Source organism: Oncorhynchus nerka, linkage group LG28 (genome assembly GCF_034236695.1).
Source record: "Oncorhynchus nerka isolate Pitt River linkage group LG28, Oner_Uvic_2.0, whole genome shotgun sequence".
Lineage (NCBI taxonomy): Eukaryota > Metazoa > Chordata > Actinopteri > Salmoniformes > Salmonidae > Oncorhynchus > Oncorhynchus nerka.
The window spans coordinates 16,232,966-16,254,946 of NC_088423.1; the positions used below are offsets into that span (position 1 = coordinate 16,232,966).

General features: G+C 43.8%; 1 protein-coding gene across 1 annotated transcript in view; it reads left to right on the forward strand.

The window, feature by feature from the left end:
- Positions 1–21,981, forward strand: part of LOC115112944 (C-Jun-amino-terminal kinase-interacting protein 4-like) — a 61,192-nt gene that overhangs the window by 1,421 nt on the left and 37,790 nt on the right. The window contains exon 2 of the mRNA XM_029640030.2: positions 20,178–20,298. Coding sequence (XP_029495890.1) covers positions 20,178–20,298 — 121 coding nt within the window. The remainder of the gene's footprint in view (positions 1–20,177; positions 20,299–21,981) is intronic.

Genomic DNA, 21,981 nt, shown 5'->3' on the forward strand with positions numbered 1-21,981 from the left:
GTGAGTTTAAGAATGTCAGAAGAGAAAATATAATTTGTCCATATTAGATCATTTTCCATCGATGGATGTCGATTAACTTGTTTTGACTTCTATGATTAAGCAATAAGGCCCGAGGAGGTGTGGTATTTGGCCAATATACCACTGCTGAGGACTGTTCTTAGGACACAGCCCTTAGCCCTGGTATATTGGCCATATACCACAAATCACTGCCTTATTGCTATTATAAACTGGTTACCAACATAATTAAAACAGTAAAGGTAATTTTTTGTCATACTCGTGGTACATGGTCTGATATACCATGGCGTTCAACCAATCAGCATTCAGGGCTCAGACTACCCAGTTTATAATTGTAAATAAATCCAGTTTGCATGTACATAACTATAGATACATTCTACAGGAGAGTTTGAGTGATAAAAGTTGGACAGACGTAAAAAATGAATCTTTGGCGATTTTCTGGCAATTGTGCTGTTATTATGTGCCAGATGTTAAGACTACAAACTATTATAAATTGCCTATTTGCGAGTGATGCATTTCAATAGGCAGAGGCTGGCTACTGACTAAAATCTGAGGTAATAATTGCAATTCAACTTTGCCGAGCTATATGCAGGTAGCCTATGGCCACTGATATCCCAGTATCTCATTTTAGGGAAAATTGTATTTATTTATTCGTTATTTTACCAGGTAAGTTGACTGAGAACACGTTCTCATTTGCAGCAACGACCTGGGGAATAGTTACAGGGGATGAATGAGCCAATTGTAAACTGGGGGTTATTAGGTGACTGATGGTTTGAGAGCCAGATTGGGAATTTAGCCAGGACACCGGGGTTAACACCCTTACTCTTACGATAAGTGCCATGGGATCTTTAATGACCTCAGAGAGTCAGGACACCCGTTTAACGTCCCAGCCGAAAGACGCACCCTACACAGGGTAGTGTCCCCAATCACTGCCCTGGGGCATTGGGATATTTTTTTAGACCAGAGGAAAGAGTGCCTCCTACTGGCCCTCCAACACCACTTCCAGCAGCATCTGGTCTCCCATCCAGGAACTGACCAGTACCAACCCTGCTTAGCGTCAGAAGCAAGGCAAGGCAGCAGTGGTATGTAGGGTGGTATGCTGCTGGCAACAAACAAAAAAAGCCCACAATGAAACTGTGGAGGATGATATATTTGCGATAGAGCTATGACCATGATTACAATTGATTACTTCCAAATGAATTTAACATGGCCATTAATAATATCATAATAACACAAGGCTACAACAACAAACTGAAGTTATAAGCTATTTATTAAATCTGTTTGCCAGTTCTGATAGGTTACACAAGTGGCACAAATTGATTTTCAATGACTCCAGTGATATTGTAATTTCAACATATTTATTGTACCAAATTGTAGGCTACAGTAGCCTACAATGGCATATACATTAATAGCCTACTTGATGGCCAACAGATGAAAAACTATCATTCTCCATATTTAATGTCAGTTTTTGGACTTTTGTCCCCATAACAGAAGCATGTAATATAACTTCCATTTCATATTTTACTCGTGCAGGACTCAAGACCCAAGAACTGAGCATGCATAAAACCTTATGCTTGATATGGTTTTCCATAATAAATGTTGACATTAGAATGCAGTTTATTTATACCACCTCTGAGCGAATTGATCTAAAGCACTCTAGTGCGCCTAAAGTAGTTTTTCAGTGCTTTGTTGCCGTTATATCAGTTCTTACGCTTTAATATGTTTTATGGAAAGAGATTTGTAAATAAGTGTCTCCACAATGACCAATGTAAATAGCCTACCTACAACTGGTAAGAAGTTGCCATGACGTGTGCGAGTGATGCTCTAGCTCTGTGAATCAGTTGTCCGCTGCAGCAGTCTCAACCAGTGCTCTCAACACTCACTCAGTAACAGCCTACCTCACTGCCTGATAGTCAGCAGCATCAAGTTATATTATATCTATTTTTTTTAAAGAGAAATGCCATGGCGGCCGCAGTGCAATTTAGAAGTATCCCAAAAACCCGCAACATCGTTTTGAAAGTAGCCCAATTTCGCAAGGGAACTGCATACATGGCAATCCTGGCTGTAAGTATGGCTAGGTTCGAGCTTTCTGACTAGAGACATAATATTATGTGTAACCTTGTCATCAGCTGTTGTAACCAGATGACATATCTGCCTAGCTTCAGACTGCTCTCTTTCGCTCTATCCTGCTACAACTGAACAGTTGTTTGTTTGTTCTGCCACCAACGCATTATGCAGTCTACCTACCAGACTACTCTCTTTCTGTCCCCCTGTTGCTCTCTCTCTCTCTCTCCCGGTTCTCTGCCTTTCACCCACTAGGCTATCCATATGTTCTCTATCTATAATCACACTGTTCTAGAGTGGTTGTATTTCACCCCTCCTAACCCCCCTCTGTGTCGTTGAACTCCCTTTATTCCCATAACTGCTGTTGTGGAAAATTTGATCCAAAGATTAAGGCAAAGACTATTCAATGATATAATAGAATAATCTTTAACACAAGCAGCTACAAGGGGAGATCTATCTCTGATTTCACAGGGATGAACTCCAGGAAGAAATGGTTACATGTCCCTTATATATTGGGAGGTGATAATACAATCATATTGTTTACACAACAGTTATTTGAATAAAAGCAGCTCTTCCAGAACACAATGGCTTTGTGTTAGGGTGCAGACATACCAGGAGTCTATGAAAAGCATAACACAGAACATATCCCTTGAAGTTACAACCGCTCACCCTAAATTCTGCCACCACATAGCCAAAGTGAAAGCTCCTTTCCTCTCCTATAGATGGGTTAATTTACAGGTCAGGTGATCCTTGTTTAGCAGTTGACAGCAGCAATACTGTATGCTTCACCTGTTTTTAAATGTTTTGCTTTCTCTGAGCATGGTTTAGAAAGTCCTCTTTTGTAGTGTTGGTTATGGATTGTGTGTGGTGCTCTGCCCTTCAACTTCATTCACTATTAGTGTTAACTCTGACATTACACCACTTAGACAACATTTGAAGGTCACAGTGTAATGTTCCAAATCTGCGACTTATCTCTCACTTTGTCTTGTCACAGCATTCTCTGCCGTTAGCCACACGAATACTGAGAGCTCTTGTAGTACACTATGTAGGCCTAGTTTGTATTAGACATGTCATGATTTGCACACTAAGTGTGTCTGGCCAGGGACTGTGTGTGTCCCTCCAGTCATTTGCTTTGCACTGCTCTTGACGTTCTCCTCAGAGCTGCAGTTCATTGGCATGTGGAATTACAACAAGAATCGAAATGGTTCGTAAGTAGTTAATAAACGGGAAATTACTTAACAAGCACTTTATAAACAAATAGAAAAAGCATGAGTCCAATGTTAAATTATTTACCCGTGTGATGCCTAGGTGTTTACTTTGAGGTTGAAAACTGTCTGCTTAATTTGCTTTACATACAAGCCTGGCTAACTCAGTCATGTTGTTCGTTAGGCTCTAGAAAACCCATTCACGTTCGCAGGACTGTAAAAATCCAGACACCTGCTAGGCTGTAAGTAGAGACATGATGGTTCTCAGTTCGTGAGCAACACTGCAGATGAACACCCCGGTCACAAGTACTTCTACAACCAGTGCAGTCCAGTGTAGCACTGATCTCTCCCAGAGCTGAAACCACAGGAACTCTTTGAGATGGACTGTTACTCTTCACTACAGACGGAGAGAGGAAGAGAGCAGGGCCAGGCAGGAAATTCCTGGGAAAACGAGACTTCCTGAGTTCCTCTCTCCGGCCAGGATACTCCTGGGACACATTCCTCCAGACATCCTGAGGTCATGGACCGGTTCAGGATGATGTCAGAGGGTTATGTCATTTGTCAGACCCACCACACACGCATGCCTTTTCCACCATTTCCTAGTTGTCAGTTCACAGCGGTTATCAGGAGCGACTAAAAAAGCATGTCATTGAATTGGGGCTGGAAAACCGAGGTCGGGGCGAGTTTGCACTTACCTGAAGTGAACTTTCCAGGAGCCGTCCTTGTCCTACGAGTCAGTGGATGAGTGTGACGAATAGTTTTACTTAAATTTTTTTTTTTAATTACCCCCTTTTACTCCCCTATTTTGTAGTATCCAATTATTAGTAGTTAATATCTTGTCTCATCGCTACAACTCCCGTACGCGCTCGGGAGAGACGAAGGTCGAAAGTCATGCGTCCTCCAAAACACAACCCAACCAAGCCGCACTGCTTCTTAACACAGTGCGCATCCAACCCGGAAGCCAGCCGCACCAATGTGTCAGAGGAAACACCGTGCACCTGGCGACCTTGGTTAGCGCGCACTGCACCCGACCCGCCACGGGAGTCGCTGGTGAGCGATGAGACAAGGATATCCCTACCGGCCAAACCCTCCCTAACCCGGACGACGCTAGGCCAATTGTGCGTCGCCCCACGGACCTCCCAGTCGCGGCCGGCTGCGAACCCAGAGTCTCTGGTGGCACAGCTGGCACTGCGATGCAGTGCCCGAGACCACTACGCCACCTGGGAGGGTACGAATAGGTTTTATAGACGTGTCAAACCCAGCCTCTAGTCCAGATGTCAGTTTCTCACAGGTTTATAGACATGTCAATCCCAGGCTCTAGTCCAGCTGTGTCAGTTTCTCACAGGTTTATAGACATGTCAAACTAGGGCTGGGCGATATGACAAATTATTACGATATATACTACCATTCAAAGGTTTGGGGTCACTTAGAAGTGTCCTTGTTTTTTGATAGAAAATCACTTTTTGTCAGTTTAAAATAACATCAAATTGATCAGAAATACAGTGTAGACAATGTTAATGTTGTAAATGACTATTGTAGCTGGAAACGGCAGATAAAATAAAAAAAATATTTAAAAAAAATGAATATCTACATAGGCATACAGAGTCCCATTATCAGCAACCTTCACTCATGCCTTCCAATGGCATGTTGTGTTAGTGTTAGCTAATCCAAGTTTATAATTTTGAAAGGCTAATTGATCATTAGAAAATTGCAAAAGGGTTATGTTAGCACAGCTAAAAACTGTTGTTTTGGTTAAAGAAGCAATCAAACTGGCCGCCGTTAGACTGAGTATCTGGAGCATCAGCATTTGTGGGCTCGATTACAGGCTCAAAATGGCCAGAAACAAAGCAATTTCTTCCGGCGCCGACAGAGATGGCCGCCTCGCTTCACGTTCCTAGGAAACTATGCAGTTTTTTGTTTTTTTACGTGTTATTTCTTACATGTACCCCAGGTCATCTTAGGTTTCATTACATACAGTCGAGAAGAACTACTGAACATAAGAGCAGCGTCAACTCACCATCAGTACGACCAAGAATATGACTTTCGCGAAGCGGATCCTGTGTTCTGCCTTTCACCCAGGACAACGGAATGGATCCCAGCCTGCGACCCAAAACAAAGACGTCTAAAAAGAGGGAAACGGAGCGGTCTTCTGGTCAGACTCCGGAGACGGGCACATCGCGCACCACTCCCTAGCATTCTTCTCAACCAATGTCCAGTCTCTTGACAACAAGGTTGATGAAATCCGAGCAAGGGTACCATTCCAGAGGGACATCAGAGACTGTAACGTTCTTTGCTTCACGGAAACATGGCTCACTGGAGAGACGCTATCGGAGTCGGTGCAGCCAACTGGTTTCTCCACGCATCGCGCAGACAAAAACAAACATCTTTCTGGTAAGAAGAGGGGCGGGGGCGTATGCTTCATGTTTAACGTGACGTGGGGTGATCATAACAACATACAGGTACTCAAGTCCTTCTGTTCACCTGATTTAGAATTCCTCACAATCAAATGTCGACCGCATTATCTACCAAGGGAATTCTCTTCGATTATAATCACAGCCGTATATATTCCCCCCCAAGCAGACACATCGATGGCTCTGAACAAACTTTATTTGACTCTTTGCAAACTGGAATCCATTTATCCGGAGGCTGCATTCATTGTAGCTGGGGATTTTAACAAGGCTAATCTGAAAACAAGACTCCCTAAATTTTGTCAGCATATCGATTGCGCAACTAGGGCTGGAAAAATCTTGGATCACTGCTATTCTAACTTCCGCGACGCATATAAGGCCCTGCCCCGCCCTCCTTTCGGAAAAGCTGACCACGACTCCATTTTGTTGATCCCTGCCTACAGACAGAAACTAAAACAAGAAGCTCCCGCGCTGAGGTCTGTTCAACGCTGGTCCGACCAATCTGATTCCACACTCCGACTGCTTCCATCACGTGGATTGGGATATGTTTCGTATTGCGTCAGATAAAAATATTGACGAATTACGCTGATTCGGTGTGCGAGTTCATTAGAACGTGCGTTGAAGATGTCGTTCCCATAGCAACGATTAAAACATTCCCTAACCAGAAACCGTGGATTGATTGCAGCATTCGCGTGAAACTAAAAGCGCGAACCACTGCTTTTAATCAGGGCAAGGTGTCTGGTAACATAACCGAATACAAACAGTGCAGCTATTCCCTCCGCAAGGCTATCAAACAAGCTAAGCGTCAGTACAGAGACAAAGTAGAATCTCAATTCAACGGCTCAGACACGAGAGGCATGTGGCAGGGTCTACAGTCAATCACGGACTACAAGAAGAAAACCAGCCCAGTCACGGACCAGGATGTCTTGCTCCGAGGCAGACTAAATAACTTTTTTTACCCGCTTTGAGGTCAATACAGTGCCACTGACACGGCCTGCAACGAAAACATGCGGACTCTCCTTCACTGCAGCCGAGGTGAGAAAGACATTTAAACGTGTTAACCCTCGCAAGGCTGCAGGCCCAGACGGCATCCCCAGCCGCGCCCTCAGAGCATGCCCAGACCAGCTGGCTGGTGTGTTTACGGACATATTCAATCAATCCCTATCCCAGTCTGTTGTTCCCACATGCTTCAAGAGGGCCACCATTGTTCCTGTTCCCAAGAAAGCTACGGTAACTGAGCTAAACGACTACCGCCCCGTAGCACTCACTTCCGTCATCATGAAGTGCTTTGAGAGACTAGTCAAGGACCATATCACCTCCACCCTACCTGACACCCTAGACCCACTCCAATTTGCTTACCGCCCAAATAGGTCCACAGACGATGCAATCTCAACCACACTGCACACTGCCCTAACCCATCTGGACAAGAGGAATACCTATGTGAGAATGCTGTTCATCGACTACAGCTCGGCATTTAACACCATAGTGCCCTCCAAGCTCGTCATCAAGCTCGAGACCCTGGGTCTCGATCCTGCCCTGTGCAACTGGGTACTGGACTTCCTGACGGGCCGCCCCCAGGTGGTGAGGGTAGGCAACAACATCTCCACCCCGCTGATCCTCAACACTGGGGCCCCACAAGTGTGCGTTCTGAGCCCTCTCCTGTACTCCCTGTTCACCCACGACTGCGTGGCCACGCACGCCTCCAACTCAATCATCAAGTTTGCGGACGACACAACAGTGGTAGGCTTGATTACCAACAACGACGAGACGGCCTACAGGGAGGAGGTGAGGGCCCTCGGAGTGTGGTGTCAGGAAAATAACCTCACACTCAACGTCAACAAAACTAAGGAGATGATTGTGGACTTCAGGAAACAGCAGAGGGAACACCCCCCTATCCACGTTGATGGAACAGTAGTGGAGAGGGTAGTAAGTTTTAAGTTCCTCGGCGTACACATCACAGACAAACTGAATTGGTCCACCCACACAGACAGCATCGTGAAGAAGGCGCAGCAGCGCCTCTTCAAACTCAGGAGGCTGAAGAAATTCGGCTTGTCACCAAAAGCACTCACAAACTTCTACAGATGCACAATCGAGAGCATCCTGTCGGGCTGTATCACCGCCTGGTACGGCAACTGCTGGTAAGGACACCTACACCACCCGATGTCACAGGAAGGCCATAAAGATCATCAAGGACAACAACCACCCGAGCCACTGCCTGTTCACCCCGCTATCGTCCAGAAGGCGAGGTCAGTACAGGTGCATCAAAGCTGGGACCGAGAGACTGAAAAACAGCTTCTATCTCAAGGCCATCAGACTGTTAAACAGCCACCACTAACATTGAGTGGCTGTTGCCAACACACTGTCATTGACACTGACCCAACTCCAGCCACTTTAATAATGGGAATTGATGGGAAATGATGTATCACTAGCCACTTTAAACAATGCTACCTAATATAATGTTTACATACCCTACATTATTCATCTCATATGTATATACTGTATTCTATATCATCTACCGCATTTTTATGTAATACATGTATCACTAGCCACTTTAACTATGCCACTTTGTTTACATACTCATCTCATATGTATATACTGCACTCAATACCATCTACTGTATCTTGCCTATGCCGCTCTGTACCATCACTCATTCATATATATTTATGTACATATTCTTTATCCCCTTACACTTGTGTCTATGAGGTAGTAGTTTTGGAATTGTTAGCTAGATTACTCGTTGGTTATTACTGCATTGTCGGAACTAGAAGCACAAGCATTTCGCTACACTCGCATTAACTATCTGCTAACCATGTGTATGTGACATATAAAATTTGATTTGATTTGAAACTTGTCAGTCTATTCTTGTTCTGAGAAATGAAGGCTATTCCATGCAAGAAATTGCCAAGAAACTGAAGATCTTGTACAACGCCGTGTACTACTCCCTTCACAGAACAGCACCAACTGGCTCTAACCAGAATAGAAAGAGTGGGAGTCCCTGGTGCACAACTGAGCAAGAGGACAAGTACATTGGTGTGTAGTTTGAGAAACAGACTCCTCACAAGTCCTCAACTGGCAGCTTCATTAAATAGTACCCGCAAAACACCAGTCTCAACATCAAAAGTGAAGAGGCGACTCCGGAATGCTGGCCTTCTAGGCAGAGTTCCGCTGTACAGTGTCTGTTTCTTTTGCCCATCTTAATCTTTTCTTTTTATTGGCGAGTCTGAGATATGGCTTTTTCTTTGCAACTCTGCCTAGAAGGCCAGCATCCTGTTGTCGCCTCTTCACTGTTGACATTGAGACTGGTGTTTTGCAGGTACTATTTAATGATCAACTTGATGTTATTTTAATGGACAAAAAAATTAGCTTTGCTTGCCAAAACAAGGACTTTGTGTTGTTTGTGTGTGTGTATACACAGTGGGGAGAACAAGTATTTGAATCACTGTCGATTTTGCAGGTTTTCCTACTTACAAAGCATGTAGAGGTCTGTCATTTTTATCATAGGTACACTTCAACTGTGAGAGACCGAATCTAAAACAAAAATCCAGGAAATGACGTTGTATGATTTTTAAGTAATTAATTAGCATTTTATTGCATGACATAAGTATTTGATCACCTACCAACCAGTAAGAATTCCGGCTCTCACAGACCTATTAGTTTTTCTTTAAGAAGCCTTCCTGTTCTCCACTATTTACCTGTATTAACTGCACCTGTTTGAACTCGTTACCTGTATAAAAGACACCTGTCCACAAACTCAATCAAACAGACTCCAACCTCTCCACAATGGCCAAGACCAGAGAGCTGTGTAAGGACATCAGGGATAAAATTGTAGACCTGCACAAGGCTGGGATGGGCTACAGGACAATAGGCAAGCAGCTTGGTGAGAAGGCAACAACTGTTGGCGCAATTATTAGAAAATGGAAGAAGTTCAAGATGAGGTCAACCGCCCTCCGTCTGGGGCTCCATGCAAGATCTCACCTCGTGGGGCATCAATGATCATGAGGAAGGTGAGGGATCAGCCCAGAACTACACGGCAGGACCTGGTCAATGTCCTGAAGAGAGCTGGGACCACAGTCTCAAAGAAAACCAGTAGTAACACACTACGCCGTCATGGATTAAAATCCTGCAGCGTACGTACACTACTCATCTCATATGTATATACTGTACACGATACCATCTACTGCATCTTGCCTATGCAGTTCTGTACCATCACTCATTCATATCTTTATGTACATATTCTTTATCCCTTTACACTTGTGTGTATAAGGAATTGTTAGGTTAGATTACTCGTTGGTTATTACTGCATTGTCGGAACTAGAAGCACAAGCATTTCGCTACACTCGCACTAACATCTTCTAACCATGTGTATGTGACAAATACATTTGATTTGATTTTGATTTGATTTGCTCAAGCCAGCGCATGTCCAGGCCCGTCTGAAGTTTGCCAATGACCATCTGGATGATCCAAAGGAGGAATGGGAGAAGGTCATGTGGTCTGATGAGTCAAAAATATAACTTTTTGGTCTAAACTCCACTCGCCGTGTTTGGAGGAAGAAGAAGGATGAGTCCAACCCCAAGAACACCATCCCAACCGTGAAGCATGGAGGTGTAAACATTATTCTTTGGGGATGCTTTTTTGCAAAGGGGACAGGACGACTGCACCGTATTGAGGGGAGGATGGATGGGGCCATGTATCGTGAGATCTTGGCCAACAACCTCCTTCCCTCAGTAAGAGCATTGAAGATGGGCCGTGACTGGGTCTTCCAGCATGACAACGACCTGAAACACACAGCCAGGGCACATAAGGAGTGGCTCCGTAAGAAGCATCTCAAGGTCCTGGAGTGGCCTAGCCAGTCTCCAGACCTGAATCCAATAGAATATCTTTGGAGGGAGCTGAAAGTCCATATTGCCCAGCGACAGCCCCGAAACATGAAGGTCTGTATGGAGGAGTGGTCCAAAATCCCTGCTGCAGTGTGTGCAAACCTAGTCAAGAACTACAGGAAATGTATGATCTCTGTAATTGCAAACAAAGGTTTCTGTACCAAACATTAAGTTCTGCTTTTCTGATGTATCAAATACTTATGTCATGCAATAAAATGCTAATTAATTACTTCAAAATCATACAATGTGATTTTCTGGATTTTTGTTTTAGATTCCGTCTCTCACAGTTGAAGTGTACCTATGATAAAAATTACAGACCTCTACATGCTTTGTTAGTAGGAAACACTGCCGATTTTGCAGGTTATCAAATACTCCACACTGTGTGTGTGTGTGTGTATATATATATATATATACAGTGCCTTGCGAAAGTATTCGGCCCCCATGAACTTTGCGACCTTTTGCCACATTTCAAGCTTCAAACATAAAGATATAAAACTGTATTTTTTTGTGAAGAATCAACAACAAGTGGGACACAATCATGAAGTGGAACGACATTTATTGGATATTTCAAACTTTTTTAACAAATCAAAAACTGAAAAATTGGGCGTGCAAAATTATTTCTTATTGTCAGAAGTAGAACTCACAAATAACATTTTAACTTGTTATGGAAGCGCTTCCCCAGTGGGAATCGAATTTTCTGAAATTTCAAGTGCACCACGCATAGTTTATGATAAAAATCAAAATTTCATAAAAATTGACATCCAATATACCAAATTAAAGCTACACTCGTTGTGAATCTATCCACCAAGTCAGATTTGTAAAATGCTTTTCGGGGAAAGCATGAGACGCTATTATCTGTACCATGCAGCCTCACATACTGCAACGTCACAAAAACGACAGATTTTTCGTTAGCGCTCGCAAACGAAAAGGCTGAAATAAAATATAAAACATTCCTTACCTTTGACGAGCTTCATTCTTGGCACTCCTAGATGTCCCATAAACATCATTTAGGTCTTTTTCGATTAAATCGGTCCATATATAGCCTAGATATCGAGCTAGGAATACCTTGGAATTGGAGGAAAAATTAGCATTTCATAACGTAACGTCATTTTTTAAAATGCCAAAAGTCGACGATAAACTTTCACAAAACACTTCGAAATACTTTTGTAATGCAACTTTAGGTATTAGTACACGTTAATAAGCGATAAAATACCTCAGGAGGCGGTGTGAAATCGTTAGCTTGTCCGTGGAGAAAAATATGTTTGGAAATGGTCGCCCCAAAATCTGGGCGGTGCCAGTAGGAAAGTAGTTCCCTTGTTTGGGTTAGACCAAGAATCAATTGCGAAACTAATGACGTAACTCTAGACAGCATGGGGAAGCTGTAGCCAATGAGAACTCGGCTCTATTTAATTCTGTTCTCTGTAAACAATTGCCTGCAGGCGCGGAAGAATATATTTTTACATTTTCAGTGAACAGATTTTCATGCACTATTCGACGGAAACGCACGTTCTGTAAATGGCACAGGCGTGATTTAAACAGTTTTGGAAAGGTCTGACTGTTTCCTAGCCACACACACTAACCAAATGAACGTACTATATTCCTGGCATGAATAGCAGGGCGCTGACATTTTATTGCATATTTCAAACTTTTTTAACAAATCAAAAACTGAAAAATTGGGCTTGCAAAATTATTTCTTATTGTCAGAAGTAGAACTCACAAATAACATTTTAACTCCACATTTAAAAATAAATAAATATGTAAACCCTTAAGATATAATAGTGCAAGTCGATATGCATTAACTGTTAGCCTAATGGCACATCAGTTTATGTTGGGTTGTTGTCTTATAAGTTGCAAGAAAGACAAGTCTGTCTACGGTCTCTGGCTTTAAAGCTGCCCTATGGCAGGTCACTATGTTGCCACCTGTGCTAAAAACACGCTCTGAGGTGGATCTTTTTTTGGAGGTGGATCTTTTTTTGGAGGTGGATCTTTTTTTGGAGGTGGATCTTTTTTTGGAGGTGGATCTTTTTTTGGAGGTGGATCTTTTTTTTGGAGGTGGATCTTTTTTTGGGGGTGGATCTTTTTTTGGGGGTGGATCTTTTTTTGGGGGTGGATCTTTTTTTGGGGTGGATCTTCCACCAGTCCAGTGGATTGGTTTCACTGTCGGCATCTGGAGACTGAAGGTAGCAGCTGAGTCCCTTTTCTACCAACTGGATTTCAGTAAGACCTGTGGTGGTGGAGCATGGCTTTATGAAAACACTGCCCAGTGACTTTCTCTTTAGCTGGCATTTGTGGTGAAGCAGCAGCAGCAATGTCTCCCTGTGCTGGGCTTGGGTTTTCATGTCCCTCATTGACCATCTCTGAGACAGCTCTTGCTTTTATGTGGCCCATCTTCTCCTCTGATGTAATGTGTTTTCAACCGAGGGTCGAACCAACGAGGCTATGTCCAGGAGGTCATCTGTGGCTAGGTCATCATATTTCTCATTTGCTTTGATGGTTTGGGTGAGACCTGTTTCATGAACTTTGTATTGAACAGGTATAGTACTGGCTTCAGGTAAGACACACTGACATAAGACTCACCAGGCGGAGCATCTGTGAATTCTAGGAGTGGGGTCAATGCCTGGTTTATGGACTCAAGAACATCCAAATCTGTATAGGTGGGAGCTCAGTGCCGGGTCTTCTTGTCACTGTACAAGACCTGTGAAATGTCTTTCTCCTGCTCCAGTACTCTTTGCACCATTTTTTGATGTGATCCCCACCTGGTAGGTGACTCCGTCACAAACTTGTGCTGGGGTCGGTTGTGTTCTTTTTGATCAACTGCCAGGTCTCTTCTTTTTCCACGAATAGGAAAAGGCACCTACCACTTTCTTGCTCGATTGCTCGATGCACCCGTTTGTCTCTACCCACTCTCTGTAAGAGAAATCAATACATTTTAATAAAATGTTAAAATCACAATAATCCCTTTAGTTATGTACAAATGTAATACTTAATCAGTTGATGGGGGGGGGGAAAGCACATTTACTTTATTCTATCCAATCACGTCAATATACACAATTGACAAGGTTACTTACCAATGGCCAAGTGCAGACGATGTCCAAAACATTGCAGTCGGGTCCATTTGTTGATTTGAGCGGCCTTCACAATGTTCGCACCACTATCCGTTGTAATGCAGACCTGTCTGTCTTGACTGGGTCCCCAGGAGGCGTGAGCGTCAATGAGCCCCTCTGCTATAGCTTCACCCGTGTGGTCATCGGGAAAGTATGATGTTTGAAGGCATTTATTACGAAGATTCCACTCTGTCGATATCGTGGATAGTGAAGCTAATTTAAGGCTCTGATGTGTGACTAGACCACAGATCGGTAGTAGTAGCAACATACATAAAATCTGTCTTGAGCTGTTCCTCAACCTTTTCCATACACTCGGCGTAGAGTTTAGGCAGTGCGATGTGAGAGAAATGTTTGCGGCCAGGGAGCACGTACCTGGGGTCAATTAAATTGATAAACCACTTTAAACCTTCATTTTTGACTGTTAATTGGTAGCATGTCTTCAGCAATGCAATGCATACTAGCGTTTGTGATGTCCTTGTGTCTTTTCAATGTTTGCTCATAAGGTATAAACGCTGTCAGTGTTGACTCCCGAGATTAGCTGGTGCTTGAGGGGCGTTTATCAATACCGTGGCTCAAACTTTCTGCATGTTCCAAGGAGTGATTTTGCTTCAGATGGTGACAAAAGTTTGTCGTATTACCAGACTTGGTAGCCACCTGTCTACGGCATACTTTGCATCGAACATTGCTCTGCTCTTCGTCGGACTTCAAAAAGCGAAACCACTTCCAAATAACTGAAACAGTTGGACCCTTTTTTATCAATAGTGTCTTAGAGGGAAGCTGCTTCTTCTCCATGGCTATTACTGCCACTGTTTTTGCCTAAATAAATCATTTTTCGTGGTTAATAGTGGCTACTCCATCACTCGAGGTGCTAAGTGGTTTTTCGTGGCCGTATACCTCGCCACGTGCATATTGTCATTTTTCTGCACTTTCCTGCTACATCACGTAGGTGAAATGGACTGCGGTACCTAATTATTCTATATCGATATTGTCAAAATGAATGTAGACGTTTTTATATGGTTATTGATGTAAGTAATTACCTCTATTGATATTGATTTATCGCCCAGCCCTACGTCAAACCCAGGCTCTAGTCCAGCTGTCAGTTTATGTCACTGTACTGAAACAAACCCCCACAGTCGCTCAGCCCCTACTTTGCTGTACTTAGCTGATGAGAGCTTGAACAGAGCAGACCCTCCCTAAGCTATGGGCCTGTTAAAGGCAGGAGCTGTTACTGTCTTGCATCTGTACCCAGGATGAGTAGGAGCAGTCAGGACTGACACACACACCACATACAGAGAATCAGGACTACCAACATGGCTCTCTGGATTAGACCTACATTTCTGCTGTAAAAAAAATGTGCTGTTTCAATTAACCTACTTGTGTAACCAACCAGGTATTGAACCCAATTCATCAGTTTTAATTAAGTAAAACCGGCATGTTGAATTTCACAGCCTAAACCATTCATATTGTTTGTTGATTTGGACAATGATTGGGATGTTTGATGTTGAGCCAGTTCTGATTTCATATTATAGTCAATTGGGATTTGAAAAAAATTATAACAGGCTTTGATTGAATACCCCCTGGCTGTTATTGACTTGTTGAAAGTGAAAAGGTCTTTGTGTTCCTGTTCACATGATGTTTGTTCTTATAATGTTGTCTCACTGGAAGTTCACAAACGCTCTGACAGATTGTGCTGTGACCTGCTCCAACCCCAGACACATTAATGCACGCACAATACACACACACACACTTCACCCTCAAACCAAGGAACACATTTATAACACAATATGTTAAGTTGATTGCATGTTTAATAAACTCATCTCAAATCTAACTTCGGGATCTTGCCAACCACAGATGCATGACCCTTTTAGTGACTTCCAGATCTGTGATATCTGATCTCCTTTCTGGCAGCGCCATCCTGCTATCCCAGCTGCCCTGTTCTACCCAGGCAGCAACCCAAAGAAGACTCCGTGCACTTAATAAAACTCTGTCAATACAATGTTGATACACTGGGGCACTTTGTGCGTGTGAGAGAAAGAGAGCTGTGTGAGATGGAGCGTGTGTGTGTCTGTGTGATAGAGCTGTGTGTGTGTGTGTGAGAGAGAGGGAGAGTTTGTGTGTGTGAAGGGACAAAGGGAGCATTATGCATGGTCAGGAGGAGAGGGGGAAGAGGAGGTAGATGGAGACTAGAGAAACTCTTTCTCTGGAGCGTTGTCTTATGAACACCCAACTATGGGTCATATGATTAGCAGCCCGGAGAAAGTGTGTGTGTGTGTGGTGGTGGTGGGGGGTGTAATCTAAGGGATTAGGAAGAGGGGGTGAGGTTCGAGGGATTGATGTTGGGTATTATGCTTTTATGACAGTTAAAACCATATGTGACGTGGAGCCTTGTGTTTAGTGTTGTTGACTGATCAATTCTCCCTCCTCTTTCTCTTCTCCCAGCCCTCTTGTCCAGTCCAGGCCTCATGTAGGCTAATGCTCTTATTAGATTTGCTGTTTTACTTGGAGTTCACTGTGAGGAAGTCTGTGTCTTTTCTTTACTGCCCTTCAGACCCTCTCTCATACCTTCCCACATCGTTTTCTTAATCCATTTCTCTCTTGCTTGCCCTCTCGTTCTCTCGCTATGCTTATGGTTTGAACAGGGCCTTGAATACACCTGCAGCCAAACGAATGATTTAATGTTCGTAAAAGGCATTCTGAGGAATGCCTTTATCTGCTTTCTGACATAGAAAGTTGCCTTCATGTAGAGAAGAGCCTATTTGTTCCAGTAGGCCTCCGGCAGAGCAGGGGTGAGTCAATCCCGCAGCAGATGACTGCTCATCCCAGCCGATGGGCTCTGGTCGATAAGCCCTGCATCCACACACAACTCTATGATCACAAGACTCAAGACTGTTTACGTGTGTCGGCAGTGACTGAGGGCAACTTTAGTTCCAGCCTTGTGTTATAACACCGGATTCACCTCAATCTAGTGTCAGGTGTGTTGGTGCTGGGCCAGACCCAAAGCCTGCAACACTGTTCTAATAGGTCTCTAAACTGTCACCGGCTAGTTCAGCTCTTTTACTGTACGTTTTACTGTACGCAACCGGGAGATCCATGAGGTGGCACACAATTGGTCCAGCATCGTCCGGGTTTGGGGAGGATTTGGCCGGCTGGGTTGTCCTTGTCCCATCGCGTTCTAGCTACTCCTGTGGCGGGCAGGGTGCAGTGCATGCTGACACTGTCGCCAGGTGTACAGTCGTGGCCAAAAGTTTTGAGAATGACACAAATATTCATTTCCACAAAGTTTGCTGCTTCAGTGTCTTTAGATAATTTTGTCAGATGTTACTATGGAATACTGAAGTATAATTACAAGCATTTCATAAGTGTCAAAGGCTTTTATTGACAATTACATGAAGTTGAGGCAGTAAATATTTGCAGTGTTGACCCTTCTTTTTCAAGACCTCTGCAATCTGCCCTGGCATGCTGTCAATTAACTTCTGGGCCACATCCTGACTGATGGCAGCCCATTCTTGCATAATCAATGCTTGGAGTTTGTCAGAATTTGTGGGTTTTTGTTTGTCCACCCACCTCCTTGAGGATTGACCACAAGTTCTCAATGGGATTAAGGTCTGGGGGAGTCTCCTGGCCATGGACCCAAAATATCGATATTTTGTTCCCCGAGCCACTTAGTTATCACTTTTGCCTTATGGCAAGGTGCTCCATCATGCTGGAAAAGGCATTGTTCGTCACCAAACTGTTCCTGGATGGTTGGGAGAAGTTGCTCTCAGAGGATGTGTTGGTACCATTCTTTATTCATGGCTGTGTTCTTAGGCAAAATTGTGAGTGAGCCCACTCCCTTGGCTGAGAAGCAACCCCACACATGGATGGTCTCAGGATGTTTTACTGTTGGCATGACACAGGACTGATGGTAGCGCTCACCTTGTCTTCTCTGGACAAGATTTTTTTCAGGATGCCCCAAACTATCGGAAAGGGGATTCATCAGAGAAAATGACTTTACCCCACTCCTCAGCAGTCCAATCCCTGTACCTTTTGCAGAATATCAGTCTGTCCCTGATGTTTTTCCCAGAGAGCAGTGGCTTCTTTGCTGCCCTTCTTGACACCAGGCCATCCCCCAAAAGTCTTCGCCTCACTGTGCGTGAAGATGCACTCACACCTGCCTGCTGCCATTCCTGAGCAAGCTCTACTGGTGGTGCACTGATCCCGCAGCTGAATCAACTTTAGGAGACGGTCCTGGCGCTTGCTGGACTTTCTTGGGCGCCCTGAAGCCTTTTTCACAACAATTGAACTGCTCTCCTTGAAGTTCTCGATGATCTGATAAATGGTTGATTTAAGTGCAATCTTACTGGCAGCAATATCCTTGCCTGTGAAGCCCTTTTTGTGCAAAGCAATGATGACGGCACGTGTTTCCTTGCAGGCAACCATGGCTGACAGAGGAAGAACAATGATTCCAAGCACCACCCTCCTTTTGAAGCTTCTTGTCTGTTATTTGAACTCAATCAGCATGACAGAGTGATCTCCAGCCTTGTCCTCATCGACACTCACACCTGTGTTAACAAGAGAATCACTGACATTATGTCAGCTGGTCCTTTTGTGGTAGTGGAAATGTTTTTGATGGATTCAGTTAATTTGCATGGCAAAAATAGCCATCATACAAATTGATGCAGCAGACTTTGAAAATGAATATTTGTGTCATTCTCAAAAGTTTTTGCCACGACTGTACAGTGTTTCCTCCAACACATTGGTGCTGCTGGCTTCCGGGTTAAGCGAGCATTGTCAACTACCAATTGGATATTGCGAAATTGGGGGGGGGAAGGGGTATTAAAAAAAACAACTTAAAGTAGACAGTTGATCAGTGTGTGTTGGGAGTGGGGTTTTATGTCTCGCTAGGTTATGTCATAACTCCTCAGCCTTATTTTGCTGGCAGCGGCAGAGTTCTCCAGTTACAGACAGATTCTCTCGTTCCCATCAACAGAAAAACTACAACAATTGTCGATGTGAAGATACTGGTGCTGAGCTCTAATGGACAACAACAAGAAAACTTACTGCCGGACACTGATCTGTCAGTGCAACACACACACTCAAGTGGTGTGTAGGCACCAAGGAGCTGGCGCTCTGAACCTGTTGTCTGACATAATGACTGAATAGAACTGAAGACCGACTGTCTCTTCATGTTGACCTCAGACCTGATCCACAGACACAAAACAACACACTGAATGCATCTGCAGACAGACACACACAAAACAACACACTGAATGCATCTGCAGACAGACACACACAAAACAACACACTGAATGCATCTGCTAAGAGACACACACAAAACAACACACTGAATGCATCTGCTGACAGACACACACAAAACAACACACTGAATGCATCTGCTGACAGACACACACAAAACAACACACTGAATGCATCTGCTGACAGACACACACAAAACAACTCACTGAATGCATCTGCTGACAGACACACACAAAACAACACACTGAATGCATCTGCTGACAGACACACACAAAACAACACACTGAATGCATCTGCTGACAGACACACACAAAACAACACACTGAATGCATCTGCTGACAGACACACACAAAACAACACACTGAATGCATCTGCTGACAGACACACACAAAACAACACACTGAATGCATCTACTGAGAGACACACACAAAACAACACACTGAATGCATCTGCTGAGAGACACACACAAAACAACACACTGAATGCATCTGCTGACAGACACACACAAAACAACACACTGAATGCATCTGCTGACAGACACACACAAAACAACTCACTGAATGCATCTGCTGACAGACACACACAAAACAACACACTGAATGCATCTGCTGACAGACACACACAAAACAACACACTGAATGCATCTGCTGACAGACACACACAAAACAACACACTGAATGCATCTGCTGACAGACACACACAAAACAACACACTGAATGCATCTACTGAGAGACACACACAAAACAACACACTGAATGCATCTGCTGACAGACACACATAAAACAACACACTGAATGCATCTGCTGAGAGACACACACAAAACAACACACTGAATGCATCTGCTGACAGACACACACAAAACAACACACTGAATGCATCTGCTGAGAGACACACACAAAACAACACACTGAATGCATCTGCTGACAGACACACACAAAACAACACACTGAATGCATCTGCTGACAGACAGACACAGGCAGGCAGGTGGGTTTTGTCTCATTGATCTCACTCCAGATTTGAGTCAGTCCCTAGTCTCTCCCAATTCACTTCTGTGTCTGTCTGTCTGTGTGTCTGTCTCTGTCTCTAAGGATCACAGGAGGTGGTGGCAGAAGGAATCTGACAAACATGATGCATACAGCTAGCAATGTGTCCTGTCTGTTGGCTAGAGATCAATGACCTTTCTCACAAGTACTTAACACACATGGACACATGCCATTGTGTTACACACAGTGTTATACAGTGTTTTAACAACTCTCTGTCTGTCTGTAGCGGTACATGGTGTTTGAGGACAGTCAGGACATGGAGAAGAAGGACCTTCAGGGTCGACTGGTGATGCTGGAGTCTCACACACGTCAAATGGAGCTCAAGACCAGGAACTACTCGGACCAGAGTGAGTCTTAACAAACACACAAAAGGACAGATTCATACTGTGGTGGTTAATTTTTTTATCAAATGAGGAGAGACCAACTTATCACACAAGTCAGAGTTATACTTAAACTAAATCTTTAATCACTTATTAATAAGGAAGCAGGTCAATACAACACACACGCATATAAAGTGAATCAATTGAGTGCTCTACGATAATGATGGCTGGTCGACGAATCACCCTCCAATGATTTGTTGAGAGCCCCGAGACAATAGTAAAAAGGTATTTTTATAGCCAAGATACACCCCTTTCAACCTACATGACGAACAACAGATGTATAGAATGGGTCACAAGGTTAAGATTTGTATGAAAGTTACTTATAATTCACAGCAGACCGTATCTGCTGTAAAAACAGTTCTCATTATGTAGACTCCAAGGTCTGGCCCTGGGGTCATCTCTCCCTGGTACCTTATAGAACAGAAACATTAACTCATGCTCTGGAATGCGGTCTCTTTAGGTTTTGTCACCCAAAAGACATTGTAAATCTCCTGTCAGTGTTATCTACCATAGGCCCATCCTCAGTAGAACACACACAGATGAGTGTTCTAACAACCCCTTATTCTTTTGCATAAAACAACCATTTGATGCAATGAAGGTATTATAACAATCTTGTAATTTCCACCATAATACTCAATCAGTTACATAATTGATCAATCAATCATTATCTTTTAGGACTGGAGCTGTGAACCCCTAATCAGTGTCTCCCCTAGGATTATTTTCAGCTGGGGTGGGGGGTTTGTTCAGAGGTGTCTGTAAGTGCAGTCTATAAGGGGGTTGTTTGGAGGTGTCTATAAGGGGGTTGTTTGGAGGTGTCTATAAGGGGGTTGTTTGGAGGTGTCTATAAGGGGTTGTTTGGAGGTGTCTATAAGGGGTTGTTTGGAGGTGTCTATAAGGGGGTTGTTTGGAGGTGTCTATAAGGGGGTTGTTTGGAGGTGTCTATAAGGGGGTTGTTTGGAGGTGTCTATAAGGGGGTTGTTTGGAGGTGTCTATAAGGGGGTTGTTTGGAGGTGTCTATAAGGGGGTTGTTTGGAGGTGTCTATAAGGGGGTTGTTTGGAGGTGTCTATAAGTGCAGTCTTCAATAGAGACTTTAATTTCATTCTGCATCACACATCAAAGTAAGTTTATTCCGGTTTGCTGAGTTGGTGTTTGACTCTGATCGGTTTAAATAACCACTTTATGGGGAAGTACATGTATTGCTCTCTGCCAACTGACCCTGACTGAGTGTGTGCGCACGCGCGCGCGCACACACACACACACACACCGCCTGACTTGATATTCACCAACACTCACAGCCAGGTCCACAGTCCTTGTTCTCTCCAATGTTGTCTTTCTCCCCCTTCCCCTGTCACCACTTCTTCCTTTCTTTTATTTAACTTCTTTCTTATTTTAGCCATGATATCTCTCTCGCTCTCACACACCGGAACTAGATAGGGAGAGGCTGAGCAGTAATACGCATGTGTTGAGTCATTTAGATGTGAGAACACTCCTCATGAGGCCAGCTCATAGCTCAGATTGCTCATCAGGTGTGGGTAGAGTAGATGATGAACAGGACAGATATAGTAGACCGCAAGCCCTAAACACACTTCCACTTTCCAATACACACACACAGCAGGTGAATTCCTAAAGGGTTATTTCTGTCTGTTCAT